Below are 14,638 nucleotides of genomic sequence, written 5' to 3'. Positions count from 1 at the left end.
TCACACTCCTGCTATCACCTCACACCCTTACTATTGTACTAGCCTGCTGGCTCTGCTTGCCTCAAATCTCTCCTCCCTGCAATCATCTTCCATTCAGCTACTAAAGTGATTTTCCTAAACTGTGCATTGGACCATGTCATCCCTCTAACTTAATGAATTCCAGGGGTTTCCTATCACTTCTAGAACTAAATACAAAGTCCTCTGTTTGACAGTCAAAGCTTTTCATTCCCTACCTCCCATCTTACCTTTCCAATCTTCTTAAACCTTGTTACTCTCCACACTCTGTAATCCATTATCAATTCTGCTGCTTATTTTGGCCATCTTCACTGTCTGTTCCCCATTACTAGAATTTCCCCTTGCTTCATCTGTCTCTTGGATTCTCTGGCTTCCTTCAAATCCCATATAGAACTTCACCCTCTATAAGAATACTATTTCAATTCCCCTTAATGCTAGTTCTGCCTCTGTTGATTATTTCTAATTAATTTTAAATAACTCAATTATAAATAATTGTTTGCAGATAGTTGGCACAGTTGGGATAGAGGTGGACCTGGAGTCAGGATGATCTGAATTCAACTCTAGACAGATATATCTAGCTGTAAGTCAGCTTAATTTCTGTCTGTCTCAAGTTCTTAACCTATCAATTGGGCTTAATTAGCATTTACCTGCCAGGTTTGTTGTGAACAAAATGAGATTTTTGTAAAATATCTTTAAACCACTATATAAATATTAGCTATTATTATTAGTGATGAATATTTTCTATTATGTGTTTTTATGTAATGCCAATATGTATTATATAATAACTATTGTTATTATCTAACAATATATTCTAACATATTAGTATTGTCTCCTTGTAAGCAGATACCTATGTATTCCCAGCACTTGACACAGCGCCTAGCACATAGTGAGTATTTAATAAAAATATTTGTTGAATTGACCACAGTTCCAAAGGACCGATAATGAAGTGTTACCTACATCCTGAATGAGCTATGTTTTTTTTTTTTAATAGGACCTACTTGGGAATCCATTTTATTTGAATATATTCATATCTGTTACTAAGAGATTTCTTTTTTTTCCTCTAATGAGGATGGGGAAAGGTGGAAAGGAGAAACAATTATTAAATTGAATATTTTAATTAAATCAAAAGTCTTAAAAGAAATTTGTTCCAGATCTGTGCTAGAGTTAGAGGAAATATGACCATAGACTCCAAAGTAAAAATTGACAACTCTAAAGAGTTTTAATTGCAATTTTTATTTATTTTCCAGTCAAAACAAAGAAGGAAGATTTTCCCAGTCAAAGTGGAGGAGAGGGATAAAGGCATAGTGACTAAAAGTTTCTCCATTTCACTGACTCCATTGTAATTCTTTTCCTCAAAAGTTACTCAGGATTCTGCTTATGATGTCATATTTGGCCCGCTCATACATGTCTCTAATCCTGGGTGGAAGGGAGCTGGTATCTATGACTCCATCAGATATAGATCTTTTAGAACGAACAGTCTGAAGGGGGAAAATACAAATTAATAATGTGAGTCTTTGGGAAGCAAGATGGAATCTAAAGTTTTCCACAATGCCCCGTATTCACAGATGATAATAAAAAAGACTGGAGCAATCATACTCACATACCTGCAAGAATCAAATAGGATAAAATATGTCCAAGTATTTTGTAACTGCCAAAGTACTCTCCAAATGTACAATCATAATATAAAGAATCCATAACACATTCATAGGATTTTACTGAATAGCTTGATAATCTAAATTCATTGATTAGTGTAAGTATAGAACACATTTCCCAATTCCCAAACCTGAGTTTTCTTTATTATATTATATAGACACATATTTCAGCTCACAATTCCAGAATGTTAAACTAGAGATAACCTTAGAGTTTATCCAGTCCACCCCTTCCTTCTTTTTTGACTGAGCAGATAATTGAGACAGAAAGAGATTATCCAAAGTCACTCAGTTTGTAAATGGTGGAGATGGGACTCAAACATAACTCCAGCAGAGTCAAAAGGGGAAAAGCAGAATGGCAGCTAAAGGACCCTTGCCATAATAGTGGAAAAGTATGGCTGACCAACTTTTGGCAATTCACAAAGACCACAAACTTGATCAGTTTCAGTTCATTTTCCTTGAATAAACAAATCTGATGAGATCTTTGGTCAGAATATTTTAAAATTTTCTGGCTTGTCCACAGTTTTTCTTTTTGGTAAATCTAGATTTACATTTCTTAGTATCTTAGGTCTATGTGAGGCAGGACTTCCTGTTTCCTGAGATGTTAGTTTTCCATCAAGGTTTTATGTTAAGATTTCTGAAGATCTGAGTTGAAATCTAGGGAGTTACCCCAGTTAGATTCTTGTCTTGGGCCAGTTTGACAAAACAAAACAAAAAAAAACAAAAAGGAGCTCGAAACTCCCAATCTTGGCTTGCATTTCTACAACAAACCTACTGATTACTTACCTGATTATTGTTATTGCCAATGTCATTGCATTCCACAGAATGGAGTCCAAAACGAGATAGGCTGGTGAAATTTGCCGTGCATTCCTTTTCCAACTGATTAGGAAAGAGGGAAGAAATGTATGAAAGTTAGAAAAATACTTCTCATCCTCTCTCAGGAAGTATAGTCTACTGTCTGGCTCCTCTCCCTTGCTTTATAGCAAAGATAGAAATTCAGTCCAGATATTCAACCAATCCAAAAAAGAAAGAACATCAGAAGTGAAGGAATAGATTATTTAATTCAAGCTCTTCATTATGAAGAAGAAAGAGATATTCAATAACTTACTCAAAGTCACACAGATTTGGTGAAAAAATTGAGAATAGAAACCATTCAGTTCTCTTGCCTATTTTTCCAGTCAGAGGTGTACTGGAGCTAGCTCAAATTGCTCTCATAATAGCTGATTGCTAAATTTTCAGAGTGAGCATTTATACTTCAGAAGTGGGCAAAATGACAAATCAGAGATTGATTTTATGTTTAACTTATTGTCTAAACTTAAGAAACTGATGGAGAAAATACTAAGAATGCAGATTAAATTTAAGTGTGTATATTTTGTGGAAAGGGGGAAAGTCAGTTGTTAAACATTTACCAGTACAAGTCTGCCATATTTCTCAACTTTTCTGTATGATCCTAAGTCAATCATTCCCCTTCTTTATGCCCATCACCTCATGTGGAAATTTGGACCCAAAGAACCTCAAAGGTACTTCTCATCTATATGCCATTCTGTGTCAATCAATTATTTATCAGGGAAAATTACATGTTACTAGAAGACTTGAGTTTGGAATAAATGCAATAATTAATTCTGGTTGCAGAGGACAAGTGATATCATAATATCAGTAGAGATGAGGGACAGGGGAACACAGATGGTAAATATAGCATATAAAAAAGGGCTCTACTGAGAGTGCTATATATTAGGAATTATGGTATAAGAAACAAAATCATCAATAAAACTTTTTTAAAAAAAGAGGTTATGGGTTGTTCAGATGCCAAGTGTGGTAGTTATAATTTCTAGAAAGAGAGCACAGTGACCCAAGAATGGGGGAGTATTTACAACTTAAAGTTTCAACAATGAAGTGAGACAAGGTAAATTTCTGCAATGAGAACCCATCCTGGGGAATCACAGAAAGCTCCAGAGGCTACCTCCAAAGCCAAATGATACTCACTCCATTATCTCTGAAGGCACAGGTTTCTGCATCTTGCCTCTCTGATGAAGAACACTCTGTTTCCTTTATTCTGAATCTCAGTTGTAACACGAGAGCTGAGTCCTAAAACATCAGAGTTAAAAAAAAAAATCAGGGTCAACAAAGGTCTCATACTCCAAGGTCCTAATTCCATGCCCCATTATGGTCTGAAGGTGATCCTGTCTTCCTCAAAGCTGTACTATCAGAGCACAGTTTCTGCCTGGAAAGACTTGAGACTCAGTGGGCTTGTGTCAGTGGAAAGTGGCCAGTTGGGCTAGCTATAAGGAAGTCCATCACCAGAAGAGTAACCACAAGATAAGAATTATTTTAGCCATGGAAGGTCAAGAAATATAGCTGAGTCATAGTTTATATGGAAAGAGGGAGTGGAGGAAGCAACAAAAGTAAGGCAGGGTACCTATGCCAATGAAATCACAAATCTTTTGAAATAAACAATATAAACAAGTAAAGAATTTGCTGAGAGTCTGTCTCTCAGAGTATTAGAAAGGTGTACACTTGAGTCAGAAAGACTCAGGTTCATAAGGCAACGAGGTGAAGCCATGTACATAGAGTGTTGGGCCTGGAATCAGAGGATTGATGTTCTTAAGTTCAAATCTAGCCTCAGACACTAGCTGTGTGAACCTAGGCAAGCCACGTAACACTGTTTGCCTCAGTTTCTCTATCTGTAAAATGGGCCAGAGAAGGAAATGGCAAACTACTCCAGGATTGTTGCTAAGAAAACACCCAATTGAACAACAACAAAGACACACACCTTCCTTATCTTCCCCTCCCCAACAGTGTGACCATAGGCAAGGAATTTAACCTCTCTGTGCTTCATCTGTAAAATGGGAATAATAAGAGCACCTATCTCAAAGGGTTCTTGGAGATTCAAAGGAGTTAGCATATGTAAAGCACTTTGAAAAACCTTATAGTACCGTACACATGATAGCTATAATTATAATAGATTTAGAACTGGAAAGGATCTTAGAGACCATCAAAGTCCAACCCTCTCAGAAATTTGCTTGGAGTCACACAGCTAGTGTGAAACAGGATGTGAATCCAGGTCTTACTACTTCTGCTAAGAGGACCATAGATTTGTCTTATGCTTGTAGGACTGTCCCTGATATTACTCTCATCATTTTGGGAGTAACTAGGGAAGGGAGTGGTTACATTTCAGTATTACATGGGACATTTAGGAAGTAGGCAGATTGATGGTTCGGAAAGTGGAATAGCCATGTAGTTGCTCTGTGCTGGTGGAGTTGGATGAGACCTGGAGACTTGTGGTAGATGGAGTTAGGTGTGCCCAAGTATGAGAAAATAGGATGAATATGAGGAAGGAGGAAGAGAGGCTAAGCGAGATAGAGTGACTAAGACATTTCCTGGGCAGAGTAAGCATCCATAGTTGTTTTTCCCAGTCTGGATTCAAGGCTGAGCTGTCTTCCATCATGAAGACACACGTATACCTAGTATATACCATCAAGGGAGTAAATACTGTTTATGGTTGTGAGATCAGTTTTAATGTATTATAATTTATCTGAATGTAAGTTCCCCCAAAAGAAGGTCAATCCCTTGAGGACAGGAACTTTGTCCTTTCTGGTATGGTATACATAGTACATAGTAGGCACTTAATAGAAGTGAACTGAATCCTGAGAGTTTGTGGATCTGAATCATACTATCTGAGCTGACTTTTAATTCTCTTCAGTGGGGTCTAAATGATATACGAACAGCAAAAGTGGGTGATAGAAGCATCTCTGGCTACCTGATTCTATGAGAGGTGCTATCATCAGAACCATCACTAGGTAGTTTATTTTAATTTATAAGGTAAGCTTTGGCTTGGGAGGTAGAGGGAGGAGGGTAGAGATGGAAGTCAGTGGAAAAATGGATTCTCTTAGCTGATAAGAAAAGGATTACAGAATACCTCAGTTTTAAGCTGATCTCCTCAGAGGCCATCTAGCCCCCCATACTTAACTTTTTAGACCCATGTACAGTGTATCTGACATGTTATCATCTCATCTTCCTTTGAAAGTCTCCGAGAGGAGTAACCTATCACCTTCCAAGGCAGCCCACCTCACTTTTGAATGGTTCTAAGTACTAGGAAGATCTTTTTTTCTAACATGGAGCTTAAGTCTGCTTCTCTACAATTTCCTACTAGTGCTCCTATATTTATCCACCAAGACCAGGCAAAACAAATGAAATCTGAGCTCAAAAACATACCATATTTCTGTATTCCAAGGCACAAGTCTTAGCCCACCAATCCTTGGTGATACCCATGAGGCTCTACTTCTTCACATTAAAATTTCTATTTTGCTTTTTAATAACTTGTACTTTGCATATTGATATTGGTATTTAAGCATTTGAAATCATAACTATTATATATGTGAAGCCCTAGATGATTATTTCCTTCTATGTATTAATGATCTGAACCTCTACTATTGGCCAAAAATTTGTTTTAGTCACTAAGGCACAAGTGAAGACTCCCCTGCCCACTTCATTAACTCCTCAGGCAAGTCTTATGTGATTTTTTTTTTGCCCTTCAAAACTATTCCAGATCAAATTAAAATCAACCAACCATATTATATACATATCATATATACATATCATATATACATATATACCCATTATATACATATATGGATGCATACATACACATATATACATCTTAATACACACACATAGTACTTATTGGCTTTAGACCACCATGTCAGGTACTGATACAAAAGTTTAAAAGATTCAATTTTTAAATTACATAGTCCTTGACCTCCTAGATCTTCATAGTCTAAAAAAGGATGAGATGTCAACAGAGATAATTCAAAGCTATGAATTTATATAATGAATGGATGAAAAATATTTATTAAACTATTCTGTGGAAAATGCTAAAGATACAAATAGAAAAGCAAGATGGTTTCTATTTTCAAGAAACCCATGTTTTCATAGGAAGGAACAATAAGATAATCCTTGCCTTCCAAGAGCTTACATTATATCAAGGGAAATCTCTGGGAAATACAGCCCTTTAGTCTAGGTAGAGAAGGAAATCAATCTGGAATCTGATTGATAGATGAGAAAAAAGGAATAAATCAAAATAGCACATGTTCTTATAAGAGCAAAGAACAGGTTAGGAAGGAATAAGGGAATAAAAGAGTTGGAAGGATAGAACTTATTATGATCAGAAAAGGGAGTTTCAGAGTTCAGGCTCTTGTCATTTTGAGGGATGCTGAGATCTAAGCTGTGGTCACTTTGGTATGGTGTTGAGGTAGGAAACAAAAAGATGAGGAGCTACTTTTGACTTGTCCCCATTCTAGGTCCTGGAAATGACTCATGGAATTAAGACCTGAGGGGGACTTTAGAGCTCAAAGATTTTTAACCTTGGTCTCCAGATTCCCAAAGGGTCTGTGAACTCAGAAAGGAAAAAATTACATCTTTACTCTATTTAATATCTAACTGAAATTTAGCTTTTCTTTCTGTTATTTAAAAACATGATTTTGAGAAGGGCTCAAAAGGCTTCCTCAGACTAGCCCATGACACAGATAGAAAGGTGAAGAATATTGTTTTAATCCAATTTCTTTATTTTATAGCTGAGGAAAATAAAATCTAGAGAGGTTACATAACTTGTTTCAAGTTTTTACAGGGTGTAAATAAGAGAACTCTGTGTCTTTGACCCCAAATCAAAGGTTCTTTCCATTCTACCATACTGTTCTTCTGTAGCAGTGATAGACAAAGCTGGCTTCATTGACCTCTGAACAAAAATGACCACCTCTAAGCTGTTCAACAAAGACTTAAATACTTTTTTGTTGTTGTTTGATCACTTCAGACATTTGATTCTTTGTGACTCTTTTTTGGGGGTTTTCTTAGTAAAGACCACTGGAGTGCTTTGCCATTTCTTTCCCCAGCTCATTTTACAGATGAGGAAACTGAGGCAAACAGTTAAGTATCTGAGCCCAAATTTGAACTTAGAAAGATGAATCTTCCTGACTCCATGTCCAGAACTTTATCCACTGCACTCTCTAACTGGCCCTTCAATACTGTAGATATTTGTAGAAAATCATACAATTCAATTTCAGCGCTGGGTCAGGAACCCAGATTTAAGTTCAGCACTTTCCATTATAATCTACTGCCCAACAGTTTCATGTATTCTTGTGGTTTCTCCTTGCCCCTAACACATAGACCCCCAGGAATACCACTGTATACTCACTGGAGTGGAGATACTGGACTCTACAACACGATACTTTGCTCCTTCATTTAAGTTCTGATTAAACTTGCGTGCAGCCAGGACTGAAGCATCCTTGAAGGTCAGCGTTTTTCTAGGTCTAGCTATGACTGCTGTAGCCAGGCCCAGCAGCAGCAGGACTTTCCAAGTACTCCCCATCCTTTTTCTTCTTAAGTTCAGGACAGATACTTCCCAGTCTATCAGAGATTCCTATTTATACACCTGTCCAAATTCTTTTACATCAAAAGAAATAGCTCCTCCCGAGCATCTTCCCCAAACTGGAGACTTTTCTTTTTCTTTGCAATAGATTTCCATTGGCCAATATTTCAAGTAAGTAGAATTGGTCAAGAGGGGCCCCAAAGGAAAATGAGCTTGGGCAAGAAGTCTATGTATTGAATACAACAAGCAAGAGCTGCTGAGGTAAAGCAATTTGTGTGCTCATCCCTTTTTTTTTTTTTTTTTTTTTTAACCACTTCTGCACCTCTTTCAGGATTTAACATTGCAGATCTTCTTAACTTCCATCAATCTTTCATAGTTTTCTTCCAATCTCTCAACCCTATTAACATTCTCCTTTGCTAGCATTAAAGAGAACTAAGAAGGAAACTTTGAAATCTCATTTGTTGCAATGAATTTATAAATCCTATACAAACCTCATTTTATGAAAATCAGGCTGAGTGGCAAAGTTACTTGTCTAAAGCCACACAGCCACTAAGTGGGCAGAGCAGGAATTTAAACTCAGGTTTTCTGACACCAAGTCTAATGCTCTTTTCTATCAAAACACAGTTCCCTTTCTCAGTCCTATTAGCCTTGACCACTTTGATTCCACAGAGATTTCCTACTAATCTAATTTAACAGGATGGGTTGAGATGGAATCAATAAATCCATAAACATTATGAAGAGTCCTTTATGTGATAGACACTGTGCTTAAGTATTGGAGAAACAAAGTTAAAAGACAGTCCCTGTCTTCCAGAGGCTTATAATCTAGCTGGGGATACAACCTGGATATTTGTAGGTTTATACAAAATTGATACAAGATTATTTGGGGGATATCATTGAGGAATCAAGAAAGTCTTCCTGTGATAGAGTATCAAACTGGAAGACAACCAACAATAAATGGCCAGTAAAATTCCTGAATTCAGCCTGAACCAGACTAAAATGTAATTGGGAAATCTTTAATAAAATGTGTGAAAACATCTATTATTTGTGTGGTTTTCTAAGTCAAGGTGTAACCCAGAGGAATTCCTTTATATTTGAATTTGATACCACCAATATGGAAGATGATTCCTGAGCTGCTCCTTAGAGGAAAAGTAGGGGTGAGGAGGCAGGCAAACACCAGAAACCAGAGATTGAGTACCATGTATGAGGCACCATAAGTCAGCATTCTTTCTAGACTATACAATTTGTGAAGGGAAATAATGTGTTAAAAAACTGGAGAAATAAATTGGGCCAGATTTGAGACCAATGAAAATATATCCTGGCATCTTTCACACTTCTTCAAATACAGGGACAAAGATGAATGATCTTATTTTTGAATAATGTCTTTATTTGAGGCAAGATTTATCCTATTTTCTTAATTAAAAAAACAAAACCCACAAAAAACTTGAGGTTCTCAACTTATTCCAGACAAACTCAATGCTCAGTATTTCAAAACTAAGTTCAGCCAAGGGGAAATTTTGTAAAACTTTGTTGTCTTCCTTAGTCCTACAACCCCCCCTGCTCATGTACCTTTCCTTTGCTTGGCTTTTCAGACTCATACCACACACTTCACCTGAGTCTTCTACTGGGTTTCAGACTTTTCATTGTGGCATAATGCTCAAAACAAAAGAGATAATAGCTCTATTATCCTCTGTCTTGGATTAAAAAACCTAATGTATTGGGTTCAGTTTGGGGCATCATTTTAAAAAGATTATGGCCATCATTTCTGAAATATCTAGAGAATTGACTCAAATTTATAATAATTCAAGCCTTTCTCCAATTGATAAATGGTCAAAGGATATGAACAGACAATTTTCAGATGAAGAAACTGAAACTATTTCTAGAGATCTATTTCTGGAGAACAGTTTGGAACTATTCTCAAAAAGTTATCAAACTGTGCATACCTTTTTTTTTTTTTTCCCCCTGAGGCTGGGGTTAAGTGACTTGCCCAGGGTCACACAGCTAGGGAGTGTTAAGTGTCTGAGACCACATTTGAACTCCAGTCCTCCTGAATTCAGGGCTGGTGCTCTATCCACTGCGCCACCTAGCTGCCCCATTGTGCATACCTTTTGACCCAGCAGTGTTTCTACTGGGCTTATATCCCAAAGAGATCTTAAAGGAGGGAAAGGGACTCACATGTACAAACATGTTTGTGGCAGCCCTTTTTGTAGTGGCAAAAAACTGGAAATTGAATGGATGCCCATCAGTTGGAGAACGGCTGAATAAGTTATGGTATATGAATGTTATAGAATATATTGTTCTATAAGAAATGAGCAGCAGGATGAATACAGAGAGGCCTGGAGAGACTGACATGGACTGATGCTGAGTGAAATAAGCAGAACCAGGAGATCATTATACACAGCAACAACAAAATTATATGATGATCAATTCTGATGGACAGGGTTCTCTTCAACAATGAGATGATTCAAACTAGTTCTAATTGTTCAGTGATGAAGAGAGCCATCTATACTCAGAGAGAGGACTATAGGAACTGAGTGTAATTCACAACATTGCATTTTTATGCTTTTTTTGTTGTTGTTTGCTTACATTTTATTTTGCTTCTCTTTTTTTTACTGGTTTGATTTGATTTTTCTTGTGCAGTATAATTGTATAAATATGTATGCATATATTGGATTTAACACATATTTCTACTATCTAGGGGATGCACCAAAATAGCTTCCTATGTCTTTATTATCTTCACTGGGATCCATAGCATGAAGGGCAAAACAGGCAGAATGAACTAGTTTTCTCTGTTCAGTTTGCCAAAGGATCCTGGAGTCTCAAAAGCAGACCTTGATATCTAATATTATCTCCTTCCTCCTTTCCTCCTCCATCAAATCTACTGGTGAGACATTGTGGCAGGTTTTCTACCCTGTAATTTTGATTAAAAATACTTTATTCCTCCACTTCGGACCTTGAATTATTTTTACAACTTGACAATAGTAATAGGAATCACTATGATGCATATAAAGCACTTTGAAACAATTAAGTATTTTATAGCAACCACTGTGAAAGCCTTAATAATTCTGATTCTCAAGTATCCATAATGAAATATGTTGCCCATGACTTGACAGTGAAGTTATGGACTAAGATTACAAAATGAGAAAAATAAAACCAGGATACATGGCCAATGCACGTATATTTTTTGCTTGATTATGTATATTGGTTATAAGATTTTTATTTTCTTACATGGGGATGGAAGGGAGAGAAAAAATTATTGAAAAAAGGAAAATCTAATATTATAAGAAGAAAAAAAGTCAAGTACTATGTGAGTGTTAGTTGTTATTAAAGAAATGAGAAAACTCTCTCAGAGAGATTGAGACTTACTAAGTTGACCTCAGTACTGGAACCTACGTTGATCTCTTAATTTAGTGTGAATAAGGAAGCCTTGGAAAGGTCTGCCAGCTCTGGTCTTTGTTAAACTGATATGGAACGATGACTAGGCCTGGTGCTGGGCCTTAGCCTAAGAGAGAAGTTAGGCAAACTATGATACAGAAGAGGTCTCTGGGGTTGACTCTGGAACCATGAGCCTTTCTCATTCTTGATTTCTAGGGTCTTGGGAAAGTGACATCTTCCTCTGCTGTGGGGTAACGTGTTTGCCAAAGCCTTGATTTCCTAAAAAAAATTGCAGCTATGTATGTGTCCTAATTGAGTGTACTAATCAAGTCTGTTGGGATCAATTCTTCCTTCTCTATTTGCCCTCATCCCACAAGCTTGTGAAAGAAACAGAGAAAGAGACAGAGAAACAGCCAGAGAAACAGAGACAGAGAGAGACAGAGAAAGAAATGAAAAAAACAAAGCTAGAGAGAGAGAGACAAAGAAAGAAAAATGAGAAACTCAGAGTACATTAATTAGTGGTGACCCCACAGAGGATTATAATATATGATTACCTACAAGCGGTGTACTGAAACTTAAGGAAGGTATCCTTCTGTCCCTATATTTTTTGAAAGCTTTAGTTTCTGAAAATTTAGCATTAAATCCTCATTCCTTTAGCATAAAGCGTTTTTCTCCTATAAACATATTTCTCTACTAGGAATTGCATATTAAACCATTATCAACTATTAATATCTCATTGTATTTATGTCCCTTTCCTAAAAGCAAAACTTCACTGAGAGGAAAGAGTAAAAGAATATGACTATGGTATAAGGAGGTAAAAGGAGGTAGAAAAGGAGATGGATCCTACCCATCACTGGGGGAAAGGGCTTTGAGAAGGTAGGCTAGAATGACAAACTTTGTCAAATTCTTCTTTTAGCTGAAGCTGGTGCTGGTAAGAACTGGTGCCTTGCCCCATTCCCAGGTGTCTTACTTATAATATCTCATTTGATAGTCATAACCCTGGGAAGTAGCCATTATTACCACCCCCATTTTACAGTTTAGGAAACTGAAGCTGAGATGGTCAGTGACTTGCCATGAGTCCCACAACTAATAGTGTTTGCAGAGCTTGAACTCAAGTCTCCCTAATTCCAAGCCTGGTACTCTATCCATTTTGCTGTCCAGCTGCCTGATGTGAGCCTTTCCTACAGCATTTACAGGACTGGGCAGGGGGGTAAAATTTTAGGCTTTAACAGGTACCTATTGGTAAGAGGAGTCTGCCTAAAGTGAAGTAGTCTTGCATCAATAAAGCACTGTTATATTACAGATCTAGCTCTGGCTGAATACCTGGATTTAGTAACATGGTAAAATGGTCTGGATAAATGACTCCCCTTTATGTAGAGGAGGTTGGTTTCCAAGAGCCTGATAGAGTCTAACGTTAGAAAAGCTTTATTGACCATGACAAAGGCCAGATTTCAGTCAGTGGGTACTGGAAATAGAGGTGAGGACCCAGTCCTAAGCCCCCAAGATTTCCTGCCTTGTCCTAGAAGATGAATCCACAGCAGCTTCTCTAAGGATTAGAGTTGGGGAGTGGTAGAGAGGAGAACCTCTCTTCCAGGACTCCAAATGTTCTGTCGTCCAAATAGAGGTTTGGGCTAGAAGTTATTTAAATTTTTCCATCTTTAAATACAATAATACTATGATGATTTAACAAAGGGCTCACTGGCCTACTATACACTAAAGGCAGCACATAATAGAGGGCTTCAACCGTGCTTTAAGAACCATCCTAATCTGTTATTTCTTGGCTTTCCCTCACTCAGTGGTTTCTCATTGGGCTCATAGACCCATCTGAAGCCCTGGTACCAAATATACCCAGAGAGGAAATATTTGGTCAAGGAAAGTTTAAACTAGATGGCCTGTAAGGTTCCTTCCAGTTCAGATGCTCTAAGATCTCAGCTCACACCTCAGCAAAGTAAGGACTCAGACAAAGTTGCTTTGAATAGTCTAGCTTCCCCTAAGCCCACTTCTCTTTACCCTTACCCCTGACTCTGTCTTCTTGTTTTTCCTTCCTATCACCATTCATTCCCTTACTTTTTGTTCCTATCAACTTCTACTCAACTTCTCCTTAGTTACCCCTACTCAGCTTCTCAGTTAAGAAATTCACTTACTACTCATGGTGGAACATGTTATCCACATCCAGAAAAAGAACTATAGAGTCTGAATATAGATCAAGGCATACTGTTTTCACTAATTTTTTTTTGTTTTTTCTTTCTTGTGATTTTCCCTTTTTGTTCTAATTCTTCTTTCACAACATGAGTAATATAGAAATATGTTTAATATGATTGTTCATTTATAACCTAGATTAGATTATTTGCTGTCTTAGAGAGAGGGAAAGAGAAAGGGGGAGAGTTTGGAATTCAAAATCTTATAAAAGTGAATGATGAAAACTATCTTTACATAGAATTGGAAAAATAAAATACTATTAAGTTGGGGGAGAGTGGAGGAAAACAAATTCACTTACTAAGGTCTCAATATCTGATAACTTCATTTGGGAGTCCAATATTAACAGGGGGCAGAGCTTTAATCCAGGGATCTTTTAAGGTGAAGGTCTGTGAATAGATTTCAGGAAGCCTGTGAATTTGGATGAAAAAATTATTATATTTATTTTCACTAACTTCTAATTGAAATGTTACTTTTTTTCAGTCAATTATTTAAAAACATGACTCTGAAAAGGGTTCTATAGTCTTCACCAAACTGTGAAAGGGGTCTGTAAAACAAAAGAAGCCAAGAAGCCATCCCTTAAGCTAAAGGGGTGAAGGAACAATGTTGGAATGTCAGGGGCCACTTTAGATTGGTGGAGGATAAGAGCTGGGAAAGGAGATAACTCCCATCTCTCCATGCCAACTTTGTTGGTGACCATTGGTAGTGTGACAAAGTACAGAATAACATGTAAACTGCAGGACTAGGAGCTAGGACTACTGTGTGACCCTGGACAAGTCAGAGACTTAGCTTCCTCATCTGTACAATGGGTATAATACCATCTCTGGCACCTATCTCACAGGGTTGTTATAAAGCTACATTGAAATCACATAAGCAAACTACTTCACAAATTTTAAAGTTCTATGTAAATGGAACTCATCACCATTAATACCATTGGCACTATTATTACTGCAGCCACCTGCAGGATTAACACTCTTGGTTAGTCTCTCTCCTTTGGTCTGAAGATGTGGAAAATAAGGATGGATGGAGAAAGAAGAGATGGCCA

The 14,638-nt window shown here is 37.2% G+C and overlaps 1 protein-coding gene across 1 annotated transcript; it reads right to left on the bottom strand.

The window, feature by feature from the left end:
* Window positions 1-1,229: 1,229 nt before the first annotated feature.
* Window positions 1,230-8,105, bottom strand: LOC141551444 (neutrophilic granule protein-like). Its single transcript, XM_074283103.1, has 4 exons — window positions 7,852-8,105; window positions 3,648-3,749; window positions 2,451-2,543; window positions 1,230-1,493 (listed from the first exon to the last, which is right to left on the bottom strand). The coding sequence occupies exons 1-4, from the start codon at window positions 8,023-8,025 to the stop codon at window positions 1,368-1,370; spliced, it is 495 nt and encodes a 164-aa protein (XP_074139204.1). The 5' UTR covers window positions 8,026-8,105; the 3' UTR covers window positions 1,230-1,367.
* Between the last annotated feature and the right edge of the window lie 6,533 nt (window positions 8,106-14,638).

This window comes from Sminthopsis crassicaudata, chromosome 1, assembly GCF_048593235.1.
Source record: "Sminthopsis crassicaudata isolate SCR6 chromosome 1, ASM4859323v1, whole genome shotgun sequence".
NCBI lineage: Eukaryota > Metazoa > Chordata > Mammalia > Dasyuromorphia > Dasyuridae > Sminthopsis > Sminthopsis crassicaudata.
The sequence above is the reverse complement of the archived record's forward strand: the minus strand, read 5'-3'. Positions and strand labels throughout refer to the sequence as shown.